At 39.8% G+C, this 20,492-nt stretch overlaps 1 protein-coding gene and 1 long non-coding RNA gene across 3 annotated transcripts; one reads left to right on the top strand and one right to left on the bottom strand.

Moving 5' to 3' along the window:
• Nucleotides 1–2,827: 2,827 nt before the first annotated feature.
• On the bottom strand, nucleotides 2,828–8,585 carry prdm8b (PR domain containing 8b). Its single transcript, XM_035435718.1, has 4 exons — nucleotides 8,367–8,585; nucleotides 6,004–6,228; nucleotides 5,272–5,503; nucleotides 2,828–4,716 (listed from the first exon to the last, which is right to left on the bottom strand). The coding sequence occupies exons 2-4, from the start codon at nucleotides 6,220–6,222 to the stop codon at nucleotides 3,470–3,472; spliced, it is 1,698 nt and encodes a 565-aa protein (XP_035291609.1). The 5' UTR covers nucleotides 6,223–6,228; nucleotides 8,367–8,585; the 3' UTR covers nucleotides 2,828–3,469.
• Nucleotides 8,586–8,680: 95 nt separating this feature from the next.
• Nucleotides 8,681–12,669, top strand: LOC118237221. Of its 2 annotated transcripts, none has more exons than XR_004767133.1 (2): nucleotides 8,681–8,816; nucleotides 9,458–12,669. It is a non-coding gene; the product is annotated as an uncharacterized LOC118237221 (long non-coding RNA). The 2 variants fall into 2 exon arrangements; XR_004767134.1 differs by having other exon boundaries at nucleotides 8,688–8,827.
• The last annotated feature ends 7,823 nt before the right edge of the window (nucleotides 12,670–20,492 follow it).

Below are 20,492 nucleotides of genomic sequence, written 5' to 3'. Positions count from 1 at the left end.
CACAACTGTTAGTCGCTACCCTATTCCTTCAGTGAAAACATAACTGAACATGACAATTCAAAATAAAACACAGCAGTACTAAAAGATAAATTAAAATGATTAATGTCTTGGACTATGTGCCTTCCTATTGGCATACATATGGGTTTAGTGAATGGATAACTGTTTGCTAATGACTACACCTGAATAAAATGTCACCTAAATGTCATCTAAATGTATTAAATCTTGTGGATGTCAATCGATCCTTCATCCAAAGTGCCACATGAAATTTTGCAGGGTCATTTGAGTAGAGTCAAGTGATAGAACCGGTGAAATAAAGGCAGTGAGAGAAATCGATCCCACTGGCTCCGTCTAAACTGTACTACGGGCCAAAGGCCTGGCCAAGTGTGACCTCTCCGGTGACATGTGTGATGGCATTACTTCAGACGAATGTGCTGACAGATGAGATAGGGCCTCAGCACAGAAAGGATGACACCAGCGGTAAAGTATGAAGTCATGAATAACACTCGTATGGTGAAACGGATATAGCCACAAATTGGCCTTAGATGTCTGCCTTTGTAAAACGACTATTTCATGTGAACAGACAGACATGTTTACTGCTATGCTGGCAGGGTCAGGTCGATATCACTTTTCATCAGCTACAATTATAGATGCCTAGCTGATTTTGATAGATTGTATTCATTATTATATTATTGTGGTTGGTGTTTAATAGGGACCTGTAACCTACAAATTGACATTTGTGGGACTGGGAGTGTTTGAGAAAACACTTTGAGCATACATGTACAAGCATAACATCGTTCTCCGTAATTTATTTTTTAAGAATGAAATGAATGTACGGTGCTGGACCGCGAACCGCCATGTGGGGGTAGTGTGGCACTCTGGCGCCGATTTTCTTTTACTTCAGAATTGACTGAATTACACATTTTGAGAGCTTGGTGTCACTATTTAGCTATTTTCGACTTGACGTGCGTCGTTGGCTGGTTTGTGGTGAATTATAATTGCAGCTTTATTTCCTTATGATTTAGGAGGAAATAGATGTTGTTGTAGGAACAAATACCGAAACAGCACGAGATTATATATATATATATATATATATATATATATATATATATATATATATATATATATATATATATATAATGCTGTTTGGGCATTTAAATGACTAATGACTTGTTAAAAGTAACATTTTAATGTTATTTTTAAATGGAATCGGCTGAATTGTATGTACTGCTTTTGTTAAAACAGCTAGTGGAGTCGGCGTTTCTTAAAATAAATACTACCTGTCACCCCCTTTAGGAATAATGCATTGTGGTAGTGCCATTTACGAAAATACATCAACTAAATACAGTAATACTCGAGGACCATAAACTTTTTTTCAAGTAAACATTGGGAACACTGGCTGTACATCTTTATTATTGACTAGTTACTTTAACAAGTGTACATTCAAAACAAAGATGAGAAAGGGATGTAAAAGTTGCCTATTCAGTCGGTTGTAGCCTATATTTGTTTCGCTCCCGAAGAAAAATCGTATAACTAGGGTATTGCACAATCACGTGCATTTACATCTTTAAAGGTCTAAACGTTGCATTCAAAATGGTTGTCTAAATGCTTAGAAACATTTGCAAATTTAGATGTTAAATTGCTGTGGATGTGAAGACATGCTCTTTTTAATGAATGTCGTGTTTTGCGGTTGTGTTCTTTGATCAAAATTTAATTTCTGGTTAATTGAAATTACAGCATTGTTTTCTGCATGGGTGAAGAACCGCTTGTATCGCTCAGGATGTATAATGCTTTCATCGTTAAGGAATCTCGTGGAGAATTCGTCTTCATGGCACGCCTGAATTTTTGTTATTATGGAAAGTGGCGTACCAAGTGTCAATTAACCTATGCAGTGTTCACTGTTCTCACGGAGTAAGCGTTAGGCTACGTAGAGCTTTTAAAGAAACAACATATAAGAATGCGCAAATCTCGAAGGATTTAGCAGTCGCGTTTCTACATTGCACTAGAAATGAGAGCTTACTTGCTTCACCACCTTTAAAATAATAATTAAGGTAAGATTGTACATATGAAAATGTTAAAATGATCCCTCAATTTTTTTCAATTTAATTCACGATTTTTTTTGTTTGTCCTGACGATAAATTCAGAACCGTTATTATTATTATTATTATTATTATTATTATTATTATTGTGGTAGTAGTAGTAGTAGTAGTAGTAGTGGAGAACAATGACACTTGGATATATATATGAATAAATAAAAATAATTTATGATCGTGTCATAAATCAAAGCGAAACAAATCCATGTTGATTCTTTGAAAAAGTTTCCGAGAGGCATGGACGTAAAAAAACAAGCTAACGTAGGCTATTGTTTAGGAAATATATGCATTGTTAAGATGAAATATGGTATGCACAACATTTTATAAGCAACATTTTATAAAATACAATATTTTTTCCATGTCAGTCTTTTTTTTTCCTTGCACTTTTTAAAATGGAATGTTTTCTGCTCGTTTAATGAAGATTTTGGGCTGTTATAGATAAGCAGCACGCACAACAGCGCTAATTTCTCTATTCCCATGTCAATTTTAATGTTAATCTTATTCTATTTCCTTATATAATATATATTTCGACCCGTTATAAATAAACGTAAAAGATAATTTAATGACAATATCATTGCTATAATCTGAATAAATTACTTTTGCAAATAAACTCTTTCACGGTGCTTTATGTAACTCAAAAATGTGCCTTTACGTGTCCACTTACGTATGAATACTGTGAAAGTTTGATCAACCCTAATTACAAAGATCACACAAATATAATGTCCCACACATTTCGATGAAAATAAAGCTATTTTATTGTCAAAGCATTCAACATGATTAGATAAACTATCAAGTAGTAAATTTCAGCAAAAGGAAGAAACACCGAAACTATTCCTCACTGACACAAAATATTACACCTTTGTATTCAAACAAAACAGGTATTTACACTGCATTTTAGACTGCATTTTAAATCAATATCTATTTAATATTACATGCACTCTCAAATATAGTCTGACATAATCCCATTTTATTTCAATATGTGACCTTTTAGTATGAACATGGAAAAAAAAATCATTGAATAATAACCCATGGAATGCACCTACATTTTTTCTTCTTTTTCATATTTATTTATATATTTATATATTTATAAAATACAACTTACGTTTACACATATCATTGCTTCCCTTATTTCCAAAATCATAAGTGCTTCATATGATAAATAGATTTTTTTTAAGTCAATGCATTGGCATACAATGAAAACATGACACTTGGAAAAATAAAAAAAACAAACAAAAAAAAAACAATGTCCTTTTCAAAGTGGAAAAAAAACAAGTGCGTTTGGGGCGTACTGTACATCCAGTCAGACAATAATCCCGGTCGGAAAACTCATGAAATAAGCGAATTCCAAAAACAAAAACAAAAAATGGCGGTGAGAGGAGTCAGTTGTGGGAGGTCATGTGACGGGAGAGGTGGTGTCGCTCCCGAAAGGACTCGTTGCAGATGGGGCACTTGAGCTTCTCCTCCCTGCGCCTCTTCACCAGGGGCTCCATGGCGTACTCCTTTTTGTGGTGGGACCGCATGTGGTAGACCAGGTCGGAGGTCATGCGGAAGGAGGCGTTGCACTTGGCGCACCAGTTCTGCGCCGGCAGGCAGAGGGAGGTGAAGGACGGGGGGAGGAGGGTGAGCGCGGAGGGCATCTGCAGCTGGATGGGCCCCGACGCCTTTGGCCAAAACGTGGTGGCGTAGAGGAAGGGGCTCTGCTTGGGCATGCCGCCCGGCACCGGGCAGTTGCCGCCCAGCTCGGAGCCCTGGAGCTTGGCGGCCAGCTGGTCGGCCTGGTAGAGTCTGCTGGAGGAGAGGGTGTCCCCGACGGCGGGGTGGCAGTCCACCGAGGGGAGGAGCTTGGGGGTCATCACCAGGGGCGACAGGTGGGAGAAGGTGCGGGTGGGCTGGCTGAAGGCGCTCTTCCTCTCCGAGCCGCCCACCTGCTGGGGCACGGACGTGAAGGCGCTGCCCACGGACGAGCCCTCCATGCGGGACTGCGGCTGCGTCTCGGACAGCACCTGCCGGATGTTCAGGTGCTTCTCCGCGGGGCTGCCGCTGGGCCTCCCGCCCTCCTTGTTCTCCGCGTTGGAGCTCAGGTTCTTGGAGCTGTGCTTGAGGCCCGACGGGCCCTTCTTCACCTCGCTGAAGGCGCTCCGCTTGCCCTCCGCGGGCTCGGGGTTGGACGGCGAGAACGTCCGCCGGTTCTCCTCCAGGCCGTAGGCTCCGCGGTAGTGCTGCGCCGACGTCGCCAGATCTTCCTTGGACTTGACGGGGTGCGGCAGGCCCGCGCACCGGCTCTCCTCCACCTCCGAGAACTTCCGCTTGTTGGTGCTCTCGCTCCTGATCTCCGCCTCCTTGTCGCTCGGCGGGCTCGTCCTGCTGTTCTCTAGATCCCTGGCCAAGTTGTGGAAGTCTGTGGAGGGCTTGCCCTCCACCGAGTTTGAGTAGCCCTCCGACCGGCCGAGCTTGGGACTGGACCTGGCCGGGGTCAGGTCTACGTGCTCGCCATTGTCCTTAGAATCCTCGTCCGCGCTGGCCATGCTCTGGAGTCTTTTGGTGCAGCGGAATCTCAAGTGAGCCAGAAACGGGAACTCAAACTGGAAGCGTTGGTTGCAGTCTGGACACAAATATGGAGGAGATCCTAACACACAGAGACAATACAGATTACTCACAAAGAAGTTCAAGTTCATCTTTTCTTAAAAACAGAAACCCTTAACAAGTCTATAGTATCTTATATCTGTAAATGTAAATATATGCATACATTAACAAATATAACAGCTTAATTTTGATATGGTCATATAATTTATTATTGTAAAAATTACACATATTTTTACATTGTTCTACAGCAAAACAGAAAATGTTTAGACTTTTCCGATACCCATTTTATCATTGTTCTGTAATGTCTAATATTTTATTAATAGTTTTAGCAATAGAAATTTGGCATGAAACCAAGCATCGTGTGTGAGCTATTTATATTTTAAATTATACATTGATTTGTTCCATATATTTGGCTAGAATTAATGCATACTGATGATTAATTTATATTAATATTTTATGTTCAAATTGAAAACATAATTTGTATCGCGCTCTGAACAAACAGAATCGTTTCATTAAGAACACAATCTAATTGTCATGTCCATGGCATAGATCGCTACAGGAACAAAAACGTGCTGCAATTTTTTTCCCTTAGATGTACCTTTGTTTTTTCCTTGTCCTCTGCCGGAACTGAGAAGTAGCAACTCGATCAGGTCTTTCCCGTACCACACCAGCAGCTCCTCGTCCTTCTCAATTCTCCTCAGAGATCGGTAGAACAGCTGTCCGTTTTTGACGTAGGCCTCCAGGTTCTGTTCGTCCTTGTCCCTGGCAGACTGGACCAGGCGAAGCCACATCAAGCCCTCCGAGGAACTGTTGGCCGCCGACGTGTCCACCTTCAGGACCAGCAGACAGCGACCAGGCATTAGGAAAATGATGTCAATGCCCATCACGACCCCCCAAACTTTGAGTATCTATTCACCTTTTCGGGCGATGCAGCATACAGTTTCCGATAATTGCCAATATAATTTCATTTCAAATGAAAGACTTTGATATTACAATTGTGTGTATGCTAATATATCAAGTTTTTAAATTAACAGTAAAAGGCTACACTATCTATAGTGTACAACTCAAATGCACAATAAAATCTTCAGAAAATCCAACTGATTATTTTATGCAAATAGAATAATAAGTCGCTTGGTGAACATATGTATTTGGCATAGTTAACGATGTTAGTTAACAAATAGAACCAAATAACTTATGCTTATGCATTTTATTTCCAAACGTATAATAACTTCAGTAGCCCATAATTGCATAGAACTGAGCTGAAGCCTACAGTCAAAATTGTTTTATCCGAGCGTAGGCTATTTCAATGCAAACTGAATAAATATCTCACCCTGAAGATGTAAGGCGCAGTTCGCTTATCCGTAGATTTGAGAGCAATGAAAGCAATGCTGTCGTATAAGGAAGTGTGGCTCAAAACGCAAGGTCCGAAAATGGCATTTTCTGGAATATCACAAGTGGTGTAGACGCTGGTGAAAATATCCGTTAAACATTGCTGGACTGCCTTGGCGTCTCCGTCCCAAACCAGTTTTTGGGAGCTGGATTCCTCCATCGTCGGCTGTGGGGAAAGTACACACCACTGAGTCAGTAACCGTTCTTGTCAAGTAAAAAAAAAATTGATCTCAGCGCCACGCTGAGCTGTAAATACACTTAACAGGTTCTCAAGGGCGTCCCAGGTAAATTACTGAGCCTCTTAATTCAATTAAATTCCCTCTGAAGGTAGCCTACATGGAGATATCAATTGCAAATGACATGGTACTTTTACCACTGACTGTAAAAAGAAATCCATGTGTTATTGTTGCCTGTGTGTGTGTGTGCTAAATCCTTTATGTTCTTTGTCTTAATGTAATTGTCATATAAAATGGTACGATACATTTTTTATGAAATATTATTATTATCATTATTATTTCCTAGTATACGGATAGTAATGCGAGAAGAAACATAATATAATATAAAAAACAAATAATAATAATAATAATAATAATAATAATAAAATTGTTTTTTAAATGTTTTTTAATGTGCTGTTTTCTATCTACTAGGCATACAAAACCGAATAAATTTATAGGGTAGCGACTGGGCTTTTTTTTTTTTTTTTGCATTTGAAATAGCTCTCTGTGAAGTCTTGAGAAAAGACACAGCAATAGGACACAGTGGAGTCCGCTGGAAAATGGAAAAGCATATCGAATGGATTTCAAGTGGCCTGTCAAAGTCACTGATTTCATGTCAGCTAACCTTTAGCTCCCTTCTACAAGAGGGAACGTATGTTTGCTCATTACCATAATCCACCACTTTCCCTCTGAGACTTTAATTAAGGCAGCACGCGGAGTTAATTATTATTTTTTTTTTACCTCTGCACGCGTATTTACGGATGAAGACGAATCCCACTCTCCTTGTTATACATGAGATATGATTTACTTAGGCAAGTGGTTAAACAGTATTCAAAACAGGCAAGGTACTAGACATGCTGGTTCATTGAAACCCGCACGTTCCATAAGCACTGTTTTTTTTAACAATATGTATTTATCGTAAAGTCGTTTATTGTGTCACCTCCTCTTAGTTATTTAAACAACAAGGATCAAATTCTCACTATCCATTTCAGAATCATGTATTTATAACTGCATGATCATCTTCGCATCATATATTTTACTTGTTCAGGCCTGCATTGTGTGTTACACTTGGTTATGATAACCATGAGGAAATTCTTTAAAAAAAAAAAAAAAGTAAGTCGAACTGTTTGTCAAATGTTAGATAAAAAGAAATATTCCCAAGTGATCTGGACTGTTTCCTATTTATCTGATTTATAGTCTATGTATCCATCGTAATGGAATATTTAATTTTGGGCCGACCTTTTAACCAATAAATTAGAATGTATTTGAAAAGATTAAATTAAAAATTAGCTTTCGGTACTTTATAAAGTATTACCTACATTTTTTAAAAACATTATTAGAACAACTAAAAGGTTATTCATCACGCACTGAGGCCATTAAACCACCGTTCGCAAGGTTACACGAAATTACGGTCCTTTACCTATGTGAGCATCACTGAAAACAACTCAAATAAACTCCCTTGTCATCTAAAGAGATCCGGTGACAGTGCGGTGCATGCCAATGAAGAGAGGTATTAACATTCAGGAAACGTTACGGGAACAAAAAGTTATCCTTTTCTTGGACTACGTTAAAAAAACTATGCTGAAGCCACTCTTGGTTATATTTGCTGCGGACTCAGCCTATGTTGCCGCCTTGGACAAAATTCAAATGTTAGAGTAATCTCTCTCTCAGAAAAGTAGTCTTTTTTCTCCCTCATAGCCTTTCTATTGTATGAAGGTCGCACTCTCACTTGGGAAAACCGCACAAAAGGTTTAATGAATATGCGTTTCAGCCAAATGAGAAAACAGAACTCTGAATGCACGCATATTCATAATGGGCGAAACGACCCCTTTCGCCTTATACTTCAATGCGCAGTTTATTTACGAGGATATTTAATGAAATCATTTTAAATGTTAAATATCTTCGAGAAAGAAAAGCTTTCCTTGAAATTGCAACTTGATCGTTTTGGGCTCATTCGCCAGACAATCATGTGCATCTCTGCTACCCTGGCTTTGGTAGCCCGGAGGATGCTAGTTTTCTGGTACAGATCATTCTGCGCTCTTAACTCGTCCCGCTGAATAAAACAAAAGAATAAAAACAGCGTGCTTACCTTTTTGTTACAAGCAATATAATCCACAACGTTCAAACGATGGCAAATATAATATGGGCGCAAACCGTGGTTTATCGCTTTCTCTTTAACCCGTTTAGTCAGTACATTTCCCTGTCTGTTGAAAGTGACAGTGCCGCCGATCGCCCTGCGTTTCGCGAGCGGAGAGAATCGTACAGATGGGCCCGATGCACTGGCTGACTGGCACACAGACACACACTTTTTGTTTGCCGCACATAATCTGTCCAATGAGGCGTGACACTTTCCGTCTCCTCCCTTTAACTCTTCACTGGCCAACGTCCATTTGATGAAGCTAACCCACACCTTGCGCAATGTCATTTTATTACTACATCACAATTTACAATAGTGGAAGCAGGACGCGAGCCCATTTTCAGGATTTCAGAAAAATCCATAAGGTTTTTACGACTGAACCGACGATCTACACCCAAGCAGGTTTGAATTGTGTATGCTTTCCCCCTAATTTCTCAATTTTACAGACAGCAAGAGGCTCCTGTTTTCGAAGATTGATAACTGTTACAACATATTTAATTTTCAGAAAGACTATTTGCTTTCTCAGAAATAATGCATTTCGCTTATGGACTCAAATGATGTGTTTAGTATAGCAGAAAATCATTGATTGCATTATTATTATTATTATTATTAAATGTTTATAATGGACTATCTGGACCATGAGTATGCTAATTATTAATGAATGAATATGAGGGCCACCTACATTAATTCTCTTGGAGCTTTTATGTCATATTTTCTGTCTTTGATATTGGAAACATTTCAGTGACACAATATTAAGTGCTTTACATAGTGAAACAGATAAGCACTCACATCTAACATTATCACAACATCGCAACCAGTCACTTTAAAAGAGTCTAAATTGATATTTTTCCTGAATGACGGTGAGATAAGTTGTAGATAATGTGTATATGTACACTCCCATGCATTTGTGAAATCCATTTGCCTCTTGTATATGTGTTTGTAATTTTGTACATTGCCTCTCTTAACCAAATTACCTGGAAAAGGAGGATATTACAGGATAATTGTAAGATGTACTTATTGTCGTTTGAATTGTATTTTCACAGAGATCCACCCCCTCCCCCAATCGCTTTTTTGTGTACAAGTAAGACCAACGCAACAGCCAGGAGCAAGGAGGAGCAGGCATCGTTTTGATATCAAGAGCAGCTTGGTTGCTGTCTGGGGTGATACCATGATCGTCTTGTTAAACAAAATCATTACTGCAATACTGTCTTTTGTTTCCTAAACAATCCCATTTGGTCCACAAATGAAATTTCAGATTACAGGTAATTTTGCTATTGTTACGGGGCAGTGGTGTTCTGTCATGTTGACCTTGCCCGTTTCTTTATGTGTTCATCTCTGCACATACACAGTAAGATGTTCTGTGTTAAATCAACTCTTTCAGAGTACATAAGGTCCCTATTGCACTCCCTAGATGTACTCTGTTAGAGTCAAATTAACACTGGACATTCTGCTGTGTAGAAGGAATATAAAGTTTTGTGTTGTTTCTGGAGAGAATTGATGGGGATGTGTGGTTGAGATAACGTGTCCCTTTTGTGTTGTAGCTGGCGAGAATGGATGGGGATGTGTGGTTGAGATGTGGCGTCCCCTTTGTGCTGTTTCTGAAGAGAATGGATGGGGATGTGTGGTTGACATGTGGTGTACCTTTTGTGTTGTTTCTGGAGAGAATGGATGGGGATGTGTGGTTGAGATGTGGTGTCCCTTTTGTGCTGTTTCTGGAGAGAATGGATGGGGATGTGTGGTTGAGATATGGTGTCCCTTTGGTGTTGTTTCTGAACAGAATGGATGGGGATGTATGGTTGAAACGAGGTGTTCCTGTGTTTTGCCTTTATTCCTCAATGGGATGCGGGAAAGACAGATCAGAGGGTGGCTGGGGTCACTTAAATCCCGGCCTTAAACACCACCATAAAACTTACCCCAAAACATTTTGATCCAATTAATAATAATTTTATCATAAATCCCACTGAGCAGCATTTCTACTCTTCTGTTTAATGGTAGCAAGGTTTTTGGCATATCTAATTTCAGCAAATATGTAGTTTCGAGCTTTGGTTTTTGATCATTTAATCTGCAGGGATAATACTAAACAAATAGGATGCGGTAGTTTTATTCTTGGAATGTGGGTGCTAAAATATAAAACACATTTCCTGTCGTGGATAACATTGTTGATCTTTATAATGATATGCTGTATAAATGTTTTTAGGTACATAAGCATTTGTTAACATGAGATTGTGTGTGTGTATTGTGTTTGTGCATGTCTGTGTGTGTGCATGTGTGTGTGCATGCGTGTGTGCATTTGTGTGTGTGTGTCTGTGTGTGAGTGAAAGATTGATAGGGTCATTTCTATTTAAATATATGTGATCTCCTTGTTTTGACTGCTTTTTTTGGTAAGCTTTCTTGGATATCTTTCTTAGTAATCTCTTGTTTTATTGAAAGAGATGTTATCATCAGATTATAACTTGCACAATGTATTAACTATTATATCTAACACATAGTGTAAGTTGTGACAATCGTTGTTGGTTACTTTATCATCCCTTTATGAAATTATTACTAGCACCCTCCTTACTTTGAATTTTACATTTTTAGCTTAAAAAAATGTAAAATGTGCATGTGTGTGTATAATCTGCATGCACAATTATGACATCATTAAATTATGTTGAAATGTAATCAAATTCACAAAAAAAAGATTTTTATTACAACATTAATTAATTGTAGTAGGCTAGAGAATGTGTTGGCTGATTCTGCTTGAAAGATAATGCAGTTTGTAAAGGTGTATCTCTATGGAATTAACAGAAATTAGAACATATGCAGCAACACAGTAAAATGTTCAGTGTTAATTCAATTTTAATACAATTTATATAAGTCCAGTAAGGACTAAATACTCTGTATTGATACTAAATGTATTCTATCAGAGTTGATTTAACACTGAACAGTTTGCTGTGTGGTTTCAGTGTGGAATTACAGCATATTATCATTTTGCCACAGTTGTTCCACTTCTATCTTTGTTATGTATCATTAATGTTCTGTTACAAATACACATCTGCCAAGCCAAGTAAATATTAGTGTGTCCAAACAATTTATAATTTCAACAGCATTATTAAAACTCATAAATAAAACACAATTACATCTTGTTTTGTATTGCCATCCAAATTGTTTTGACTCAGGGTCAGGGTTGTAATTCCAAAAACTATATTATTATAGGAATGCACAAAACGGTGTAGTAACGATGTTGCCCTGTGGTTATGTTTATTGTCAGCCTGTGTTAATTAGATCAGACAACAATCGACTTATGTTATTCACAAAATAATGTTAACTCTACAGCTAATTGGCTACTTGTTTGCAGTGGCAGGAGAGTTACCACAGCTTGTGTTCGATATCACATAACCACTTTAGTAATTTGGCTATTATTCACTAAACCCAAATGCATTTCCTTTCCTTAAGTAAGCCTTTGTATTTATAAGTGTTTCAAGTGATATAATGCTTTAAAATGTAACATCACAATCATTTGCTCTAAGGAACCCATACAAATATGCATGCTGAGCCTGCACATATTTGACATCAGAACCTTTTTTTTGTGATCAAATGTAAAACGTAATTGTCAAATACATCTGCGATATGTTTACAATATATAAATGGCTTTGAACATGAATAAGCAAAACAAGAACATGATTTTCTCTCATTTTTTTCTCCTAAAGTCCAGGTCTACTGGCTTTCCTCAGCAGTGTAAACCCACATTCGATTTAACTTAATAATCAGCACCAACTCATATTTACTCAACTGATAAATTCTTTATTTCTTTAATCACCAAACATCTTTGTGCTGCTGCTGTAACTACTGTAACCACTGTTCTGTAATAGCAAACCATATTTATTATGCATGGATTAGATTGCTTCCCATATGAACTCCAATGCTTGAGTACAGATGTTGGATTTATGCAACAATCTATTTATTCAGGTTACTGAACTATTAATCACTTGCTGTTAAATATTGTTGTTGTTTTCTCTCTTGTGATTAGGTGGCCTGAACAAGGGGTGCTGGCTTTCATCACAGTGCATGTTATTAATTTTCCTTTCTAATTTATGTGATCTCTACAGTGAATTATAAAATAGCGAGTTCAAGTGTCAGTTGGGCATTGCAGTGGAAAAGACAGAAATTCAAAATCATGTTGTTTGGAGCAAAATAGAATAATATCATTCACAGAAGTGTGTTGTTTTTCATTAATCATTTTTTGTTGAAATTTATATTGTAAAAAAAAAAAAAAGTGTATAAACTAGAATAAATATATTTATTATGATTATGGAAATATCACATTTATTCCGATAGCCTGTATGTGACAGCACAGGAAAAAACACAAAGAAATTTAACTAGCTTTTGTGCAACCGGGCGCAATAAGAATCGCAGACGATAAGGGCTTTTATTTTTTTGCGTAAAGTTGATTTTCTCTGTTTTGCGAGCTGCAATGTAAAAAGATTTACAGGGCTCTTAGCAGTAAATCTCCTCCTGTTCCTCTCTTGCCCATCCAAGCATGATAAGGACCTTTTCCATACAGTACCCAGAATTAAAACCGCAGAGCTCGCCCAATCAGATGCCATCTGCTTCGCCCCTAACTGTGGCTCTGGGTAGCAGTCAGAGAGGCTGGATGGACAGAATGGATGCCCCTCTCATTGTTTTACAACAAATGGCCATGTTAATACCAGTGTTTTAAAAACGCCTGCTGCTCTCCTGTCTACCCTCGACTGTTTTGTTAAAAACAGCATGCCATGGCCAGAGTACAGACATATTTTTTTTGTGTGGCCTGACCTGATAGGCTAATTGCCCTCTCTGAGGTTAATATTTTATACTGGCAATTACAGAGCGGTGAAGACGGACGATAAAATATAACTAATAAATGCCACATATTTATTAGGCTCGCATGTTTATGTACTGCATATTTAAATATTGCATATCTGCAATATTTGCCTTTTGTTGTTGCAGTACCATTGTAAGGAGGCCAGTTTGGCTGTCGCAAAATAGCAATTTGTCATCGCGTAATCCCTGGGAAAGTAATGAAAAAAAGATTTTTGTATTTTATTTTAAGCTGTTTGTGGATTAAAGCCTTGTCTATTGCGCGGATACTTAGGTGCTCTGTGTTTACTCACAACAGATAGATAAAGGGTTTTCCGTTATCTATCTCAGACACAGGCATCGCTGTTCCTAAGTACAGCGTCAAGTGATGGAACAATCAGGATCCGTCAGTTCCAACTGGGACAGATCTATTTGAATGTTGCACCAGTATTACAGTGATTTCTGTCTCGGAGATTACGAAGGAAATCATATACTGCTCTTCATAATTACAACGGGTATTAGGATGAGGATAAAGGAGGTCTGGTGTATTTTAAACCTGTAATGGTCTTGACTGGTGCTAAATACACCACACATGAAAAGCGACATGTTTGCTACGGTTAAATAAACATCTTTCAAAATACCGGTTATGCATTATGCATATGTTTGTCAGTGGAAATACAGTGTGATTTTGTCGCCAGATTTCCTGAAAAAACAGCATTGTGCCTCATTGCGATGTATGTCTGATTCCTCTGAATGCATACATTGCACTGAGAGGCTTGTCAATAGATTTGCAGTGACATGCTCTCATCCTGCAAATGCATTAACACTAGAGCATTTGCTGCACTCCAAACAAAGCAAACCGTTTCCCTTCCCCGCAAAAAATGAATACCAACATTCAAAAATTTGGATAATGAAACAATGTGGTCGTCATAACTGACTGGCAACTGAATCTAAAACACTTTCTTGCAGTCTCCTCTTTTTAAATATTCATATTCAATACATACATTTAATAATTCCAGTGCTAATATATCAATAATTTAATTTCTTTTTGAAGGACTATTAGTTATGGGGTAGATTAAGGATAGAGCTCTGTAGATTTTCTTTCCACCTCAACAGAACATAAGAAAAAGAACCCAAGAACAGCTTGAGCCACTGTATAATTTAAATGCACGTGTAATTGCTTTCAGTTTTGACTTGTGAAACACTCACAGTCAAGACAAGCGTGCTCCTCTGTGTGGAGGGACGATTGTTTTTGAGGCGATATTTTTTTGATGGTGTGATTTTGTGTGTGGGTCCTCCAGGCAGTGATGGGGGACACAGAGAGGGCGATGGGGGACACAGAGAGGGTCTCGAGGCAAGCCCGGGACATCTGCAGCGGGCTGGGAGGTGTGTGTGTGAGTGAGAGAAGAGCTCACTCTTAGCTGCTGCAGACTTTGCTTAGTCTTTCCAATGGAGGGCAGAAGAGATAAGGAAAGAGAGAGCCTGAACCAGAGACTGCCGTGAGTGGAGGAGGAGAGGAAGTGAGCGTGCCTGTGTGTGAGTGCATGTGTGTGTGTATGTATGTGCGTGTGTGTGTGTGTGTGTGTTTGTGTGTGTGTGTGTGAGTGCGTGTGTGTGCGTGTGTAGGTGTGTGTGTGTGTGTGTGCGTGTGTGCGTGAGTGTGTGTTTGTGTCTAAGAGTCTGTGTATATGTTTGTGCATGTGTCTGAGTGTGTGTGTGTGCGCGTGTGTGTGTGTCTGAGTGCACATGTGTGTGTGTGTGTGTGTGTCTTTGTCCGAGTATGCATCTGAGTGCACATATGTTTGTGTGTTCCTGTATGTGTGTGCATGTATTTGGGTATGTATTTGCATGTACATGTGTATGTGTGTATGTGTGAGTGAATGTATATGCGTGTCTGAAAGGATCCAGCTTCCCCTCCTTTCTCCCTCTTCGCGGACAGCCCCGATACCTGCGTACGCTCGACCTCGTTTGCATAACCACACCCTCGGCATCTTGCAAACGCCTTCGCCGGGTCGTTCTCCTCTAATACGTCCGCCGCACCTTAAATCGACAGGCCGCGCCGCGTCTGTCTCAGACGCTTCTTCTACGAGAAGGAAAGGAAGGAATAAATTAATAATGAGCCACTTTTTATACCGCGTCCAGCGATTATACAAATGGATGCAACAGCCAAAAAATATTCTGTATGGCATATGGCACTTCAGCTGGCATATGTGCCAGTATTCACAAAAACTGGCACCGAGGCGCATGATGGTCAGTTGCAACTGCCAAAAACACAGCGAGGGCTGTGGAAAAGCGCTTCGATGCCTCTGACGGCTACGCTGATGTCCCTCCACACTTGCCGGTGTACGATCAAGAGGAGGCGCAGGATGCGAAAGTGAAGATTTCGGTGAGATGAAAGGGATTTGGGCCTCAGACTGCGCTCCCTCTGTAACTCCCCGCCATTTTGTTTCTGCCCGGGCCAACGGCGGTGGCCTGCTTTCATTTTGCCCCTCCACGCTGAAGTGGAAATGAAACTTGGTGTCGACTCACGGTCGGCAGAATTAGATTGGCTGCCGAGCCCGGGTCGTCGCGGCGATTCCAATCAGACCGCCAATCGCTCTTTGTAGAACGCTTTTGTGTCAAAATGAAAAGCCGGTCGGTAGACATAAACACAGCTTTGACCTTGCTTTATTGTGAAATTGTGTCCAATGCAAATAAGCCGCTTTTTGTTGGTCTTAATTGGCAGATAGTACCTGGTTTTTTGTAAAAAAATATTTTCATATTTTCAAGAGGCACATGGGGGCCTCACCACCTCAATTCAGACAAGCAATTAGCTTGGATGTCTCATTTAAAGCACTGGCATTAAAATTCAAACAAATCCATTTCAACGTATTTTAATTTATTTGGGTTAGGAGGTAGACTTGGATGGACTTCCATAAGATTCTGTATTTCCCGTTTCCCATCATGGAATGAAGACCAAAGAGCAATCCAGGCACTTCTTACTTCTACAATCAATATGTAATAAACTGATAAACTCTGTTCAGTGATGTGCTAAATGAGCAATAATGCATGTTACGTTTTGCAAGGCAACATCGATCATAGCCCATGATAGTTTGAATAATTAAATCTTGGAAAAATGTATTGTGACATTCAGTCTTCTTCCTCTCCTTATTATTGTTATAAATGTTTGTGTTGTTGTTTAATTACTTATGTTCAGATCATTCATCTGTGTAAAATGCTGCTGTATTGCAATGCAAAGATGTACCATACATTGGTTTTCATAGCAAAAATAAAAAAATCAAGCAGCCATCATGAGAGAAGCCATTTTTGCATTTTTAAACAAATGTTTCTTTTGCGTATGGGTGTTTTTTTTATTTTTTGGGGGGGAGGGCGTGTGTTTTGATGTCGGAGGGGAGGAGGAGATGACAGGAGGAGTGGAATGCCTTGAGGAGAGCTGTCAGCACTGCCTCGTCACCTCAGTCACCTCGCCGGCCCGGGACGGCCACCGAAATGCAAATCAAAGCGAGGCCCCGGACTCCCGGGTCCCCCTGAACACACGCAGTGTTTGCGAGGACCGCCGGCGCGCAGCTGCCCGTCTGTGGCGGAGCGCCCCGACCGCACGCATTCCTCTCCGCCTCAGGGGGGCACTCCGCTCTGAAAGTTCATCAAAGTTTCATTTCAGAAAAAAAGGAAAGGGAAGAAGAAAAAAAACAATAAAAAACAAAGGGATGTCCAGGTTCGAGGGAAATGACACAGTCTGAATGCCAATTTGTTTACATTCAGTTTTTTTTTGTTTTTATTCAATCTTCTGTTTTTTCTTGAAGTCTGATGAAATCTTTGGTCTTGAGGACTTGGCCTGTATTTAATCAACACTCGCCCTTAAATTTGACGTCCAAATAAATGCTCTTTTTTTATAAATCGCAGTTTGGCCAGTTAATTTTGGTGACTGTGGAAATCACTAAAGTTTGTGTGAAGAAAAAACTAACACTTCCATGTATTTGTAAGCCAAAGTTAAAGACAAAGGTTTATTGAATCCAGAACCTCAATCTGTGATGACTAAAGTATAGTACATAACCCAAACTTGAAGTAAAAATGATCTTTTTGGGAAACAAAGTTCTTAACTTGGATTCCACATATTTATACACACCAGATAATTACTGATGTTCACACAATAACTACTGTTTTAAAGACAACTCATGATTTGTCGAAAACACTCAGAACAATACTTCTCTATGTTATGTATATATGGGTTTGGTAAGAGAGTTCTTTAATGTACACTCTATTTTTGGAGGTCTTTTGAAGCCATCATAGCTGAGAATGAAAGTTCAAAGAAAATGGCAATTGGCCAAGCCAAAGCAATAGCGATACTACTCTTACTGTAGAAATACAAACTAAATATATATTAATCAAGGTCTCACCCTTCTTGGGTAGCTGGACAGCACACAAATGCACGGAGACAGTCCACAAGAAGCAGCGCTTTTTATCATCACCTCAAAGAAGTGTTATAGTTGGAGACTGCACAAAGAATGTGGGCTCTTGTACCTTCTAGGATTTGTCCACAATGGAAGTGCCACCATGTCTGTGGCAGAGTGGAATCATGGGATTGCGTGCACTTCAGAGCCAAATCTCATAAGCACTAGCTAATGTGATTATTTTAGGACAATTTAAAAACGCTGAACTGTGGGTTCAAAATATTCAGAGAGGTGAGAAAATGAAGGAAGGTCTCTGTTCATTTTGATAACATGCCTCGTAGACCCTGAGTACTTGGACTTTTGTTCTCAAGGAGATCATCTGCACTGTGGACCGAGCTCATTATTTCCATGTTATTGGCAATATCATGGTCTCTCACCATGTATTAAAGCAGCGATTTCATATTCAACTCACAGCGTATCTCTCCCTTTCCCTACTCTTCCATAACAAGCTTGACCGGTCATGATTCACGCTGCTGTTCCCCCTTTGCTTCGTTTTGAAATATTTCAGACCGGACATAACCGCAGAGCCATCCGGTTCACTTGTCTAACGCGGTCCGAACACCGCCCTGATAACGTGAAGAAAGTGAGAGCAGGAATCTTCCCAGGACTGTCACCGGCCCACAGCCTCAACTCTAATTGGTTCCACACATTTGGCCTCAAGGAGGGCTTCATTGTGCCTAACTCGGAAAAGGTTGGACGAGCCGATGAAACGCTCTCGCGGGCGAGCGGCGAATGTCCCCATCGCCGATCCCGCGTACGAGACTTGAGTTCGAGCGCCTGCCGTTGGCCCGTCTCTCTGTCCAATGAAACTTCTCACGGAACGCTCTGTCCGGTCCCTCAGTCCCACGCGTGTGGCGCTTCGGGTTAGCCTAACAGGGTTTGAAGTTCTCCGCGGCTCAAAGTCCGGCAAAATATCGCCAAGATTGGCCAAGAGTTTACTGGTATCGTACGCGTGTCCATTTAATGCCTCGGCCTTCAAAAGCACACTCATTACTGTCAGAGTTCTTTAATATTACATTAGTGAATCCTCGTAAATTACGAGGTTGGCCCACAGGGCAGTGCAGTTACAGTGTGGAATCTGGTAGGACATTACCCATCATCCATCCCGACCTCTTATGTTCATCTCAGAAAACCCGACGCGTGAGCTGTACTCGTGTCGCCCATTAAAAGTTCACTCAAAGAACAAGAAGGAAAAGTATGTTACTTTGGGCCCCTTATGAAGTTACAACCGAGAAGAATGGAGGCCTGGGCTGCGAAAGAACTACATTTCGCAAACCGGATTGTAAAACAATTAGTAAAGAAGAAGAAGCTTTTTTCAATTTATTACCCCAAAAGTTCAAAAAAGATTGTTATACTGTGGGAAATCCGTTAACATGCTACACTGTTATTTTCTTCACAGGAAATGTTGTAACACCTTAAATGACCAACTCAAATAGTGATATTCATCGTTTGGGGAACAACCCAGTGAGACTGTTGTAAGACAAAACTTTCGATGTCCTTACTTCCCTTAACTTAGCATGCACTATCCCACAAGCCAGTTCACCATGATCTGATCTTGCTTAGTCTGGATTTGATCAAAGAAACTGGTTACACTGCTGTGGAAGTTCAGGAAATGCAGTTTTGAATGCCGATATACACCTTGTTGCAGAACCATATGGTAAACAGGCCCAAGTTCAAAGTCTGTCTGCAAAGAACTTTTGTACATAACCTTAAATGAGAAATTTAAGCAAGTGTTACATTTACTTTTGTTCACACATTTTTTGTGAGCAACATTTTTGGCAAGTGCTAATCTATATGTTTTATAAGCAAGGAAAAAGTAACACTGCATTTCTAATTCAAAAGTAAAGTAGAGAAAAAGTGAGACTGAACTGGGGACTCCTTAACTTTGATTCAACTTTAATTGTAAGTGTTTATTCTCTTCATCAGGTTGATGAGTTCAGTGATACCAAAATGAGTATGAAAAACGTGTGTGGACAGGGAGGCCGTAAGGTGCGGCGGTGTTGGGGCCCAATATCCCCGGTGGCACACCTGTGCATGGATTGAAGAAGGTAGCACTTGCATTTACCTGAATTCCACCATTCTGTCACCATTTTCTCCGATCAAGTTTTTAAACACGTGGTACACAGTACACTACTTTCAGTGTACTTTAAAAGTGTGCAAGACTTTTTTATAATGCACCTGATGTGAATTGTTTACAAACATTCCCCATTAAAGATTGGTGTATTTAATGTATACGTAAAGGTTGTGGGAAGCCATGGAGATCTTGCTTACCTTTCTGTACATACAAGAACAGAAATATCAGACAATTATACTGTCACACACCGCGACACACCCCTTTCTGAACAGAAGAGTTGGACACAGGGAGATACGTGAATCCGGAAATATTCCGGTTTTTATTTACACGCTTTAGAGCAAGAGAGTGGCCATTGCCACACTGTTTATTGCATTGTTGTCGTTTCCACAATGTTGTTTGTATTTCATGTTTCCTATTCCTGTTTCTATGTGTACGCTTTGGCAATAAGTACAAGTGTATTTCATGCCAATAAAGCATTTTGAATTTGAATTTGAAATTTGAGAGAATCCAGTCTAATACAAACAACAAACAGCTTCGCCCTTCACCCTCACAGGATCAGGGTAAAAATAATAAAGAAACACAAACTAAAATAACAAAGACAAAAGTCTCTGTCTCTGTCTCTGTCTCTGTCTCTGTCTCTGTCTCTGTCTCTGTCTCTGTCTCTGTCTCTGTCTCTGTCTCTGTCTCTGTCTCTGTCTCTGTCTCTGTCTCTGTCTCTGTCTCTGTCTCTGTCTC

Source organism: Anguilla anguilla, chromosome 10, assembly GCF_013347855.1.
Source record: "Anguilla anguilla isolate fAngAng1 chromosome 10, fAngAng1.pri, whole genome shotgun sequence".
Lineage (NCBI taxonomy): Eukaryota > Metazoa > Chordata > Actinopteri > Anguilliformes > Anguillidae > Anguilla > Anguilla anguilla.
This window is presented reverse-complemented; position numbering and strand designations above follow the sequence as displayed.

What these genes read in the sequence shown, in the direction of transcription:
- prdm8b (XM_035435718.1), bottom strand. Translation starts at nt 6,222, where the DNA reads ATGGAGGAATCCAGCTCCCAAAAACTGGTTTGGGACGGAGACGCCAAG. An exon ending in CTGCGCCTTACATCTTCAGG is followed by an intron (nt 5,504 to 6,003) that starts GTGAGATATTTA and finishes CTGGTCCTGAAG; the next exon opens with GTGGACACGTCGGCGGCCAA. An exon ending in AGGACAAGGAAAAAACAAAG is followed by an intron (nt 4,717 to 5,271) that starts GTACATCTAAGG and finishes TCTGTGTGTTAG; the next exon opens with GATCTCCTCCATATTTGTGT.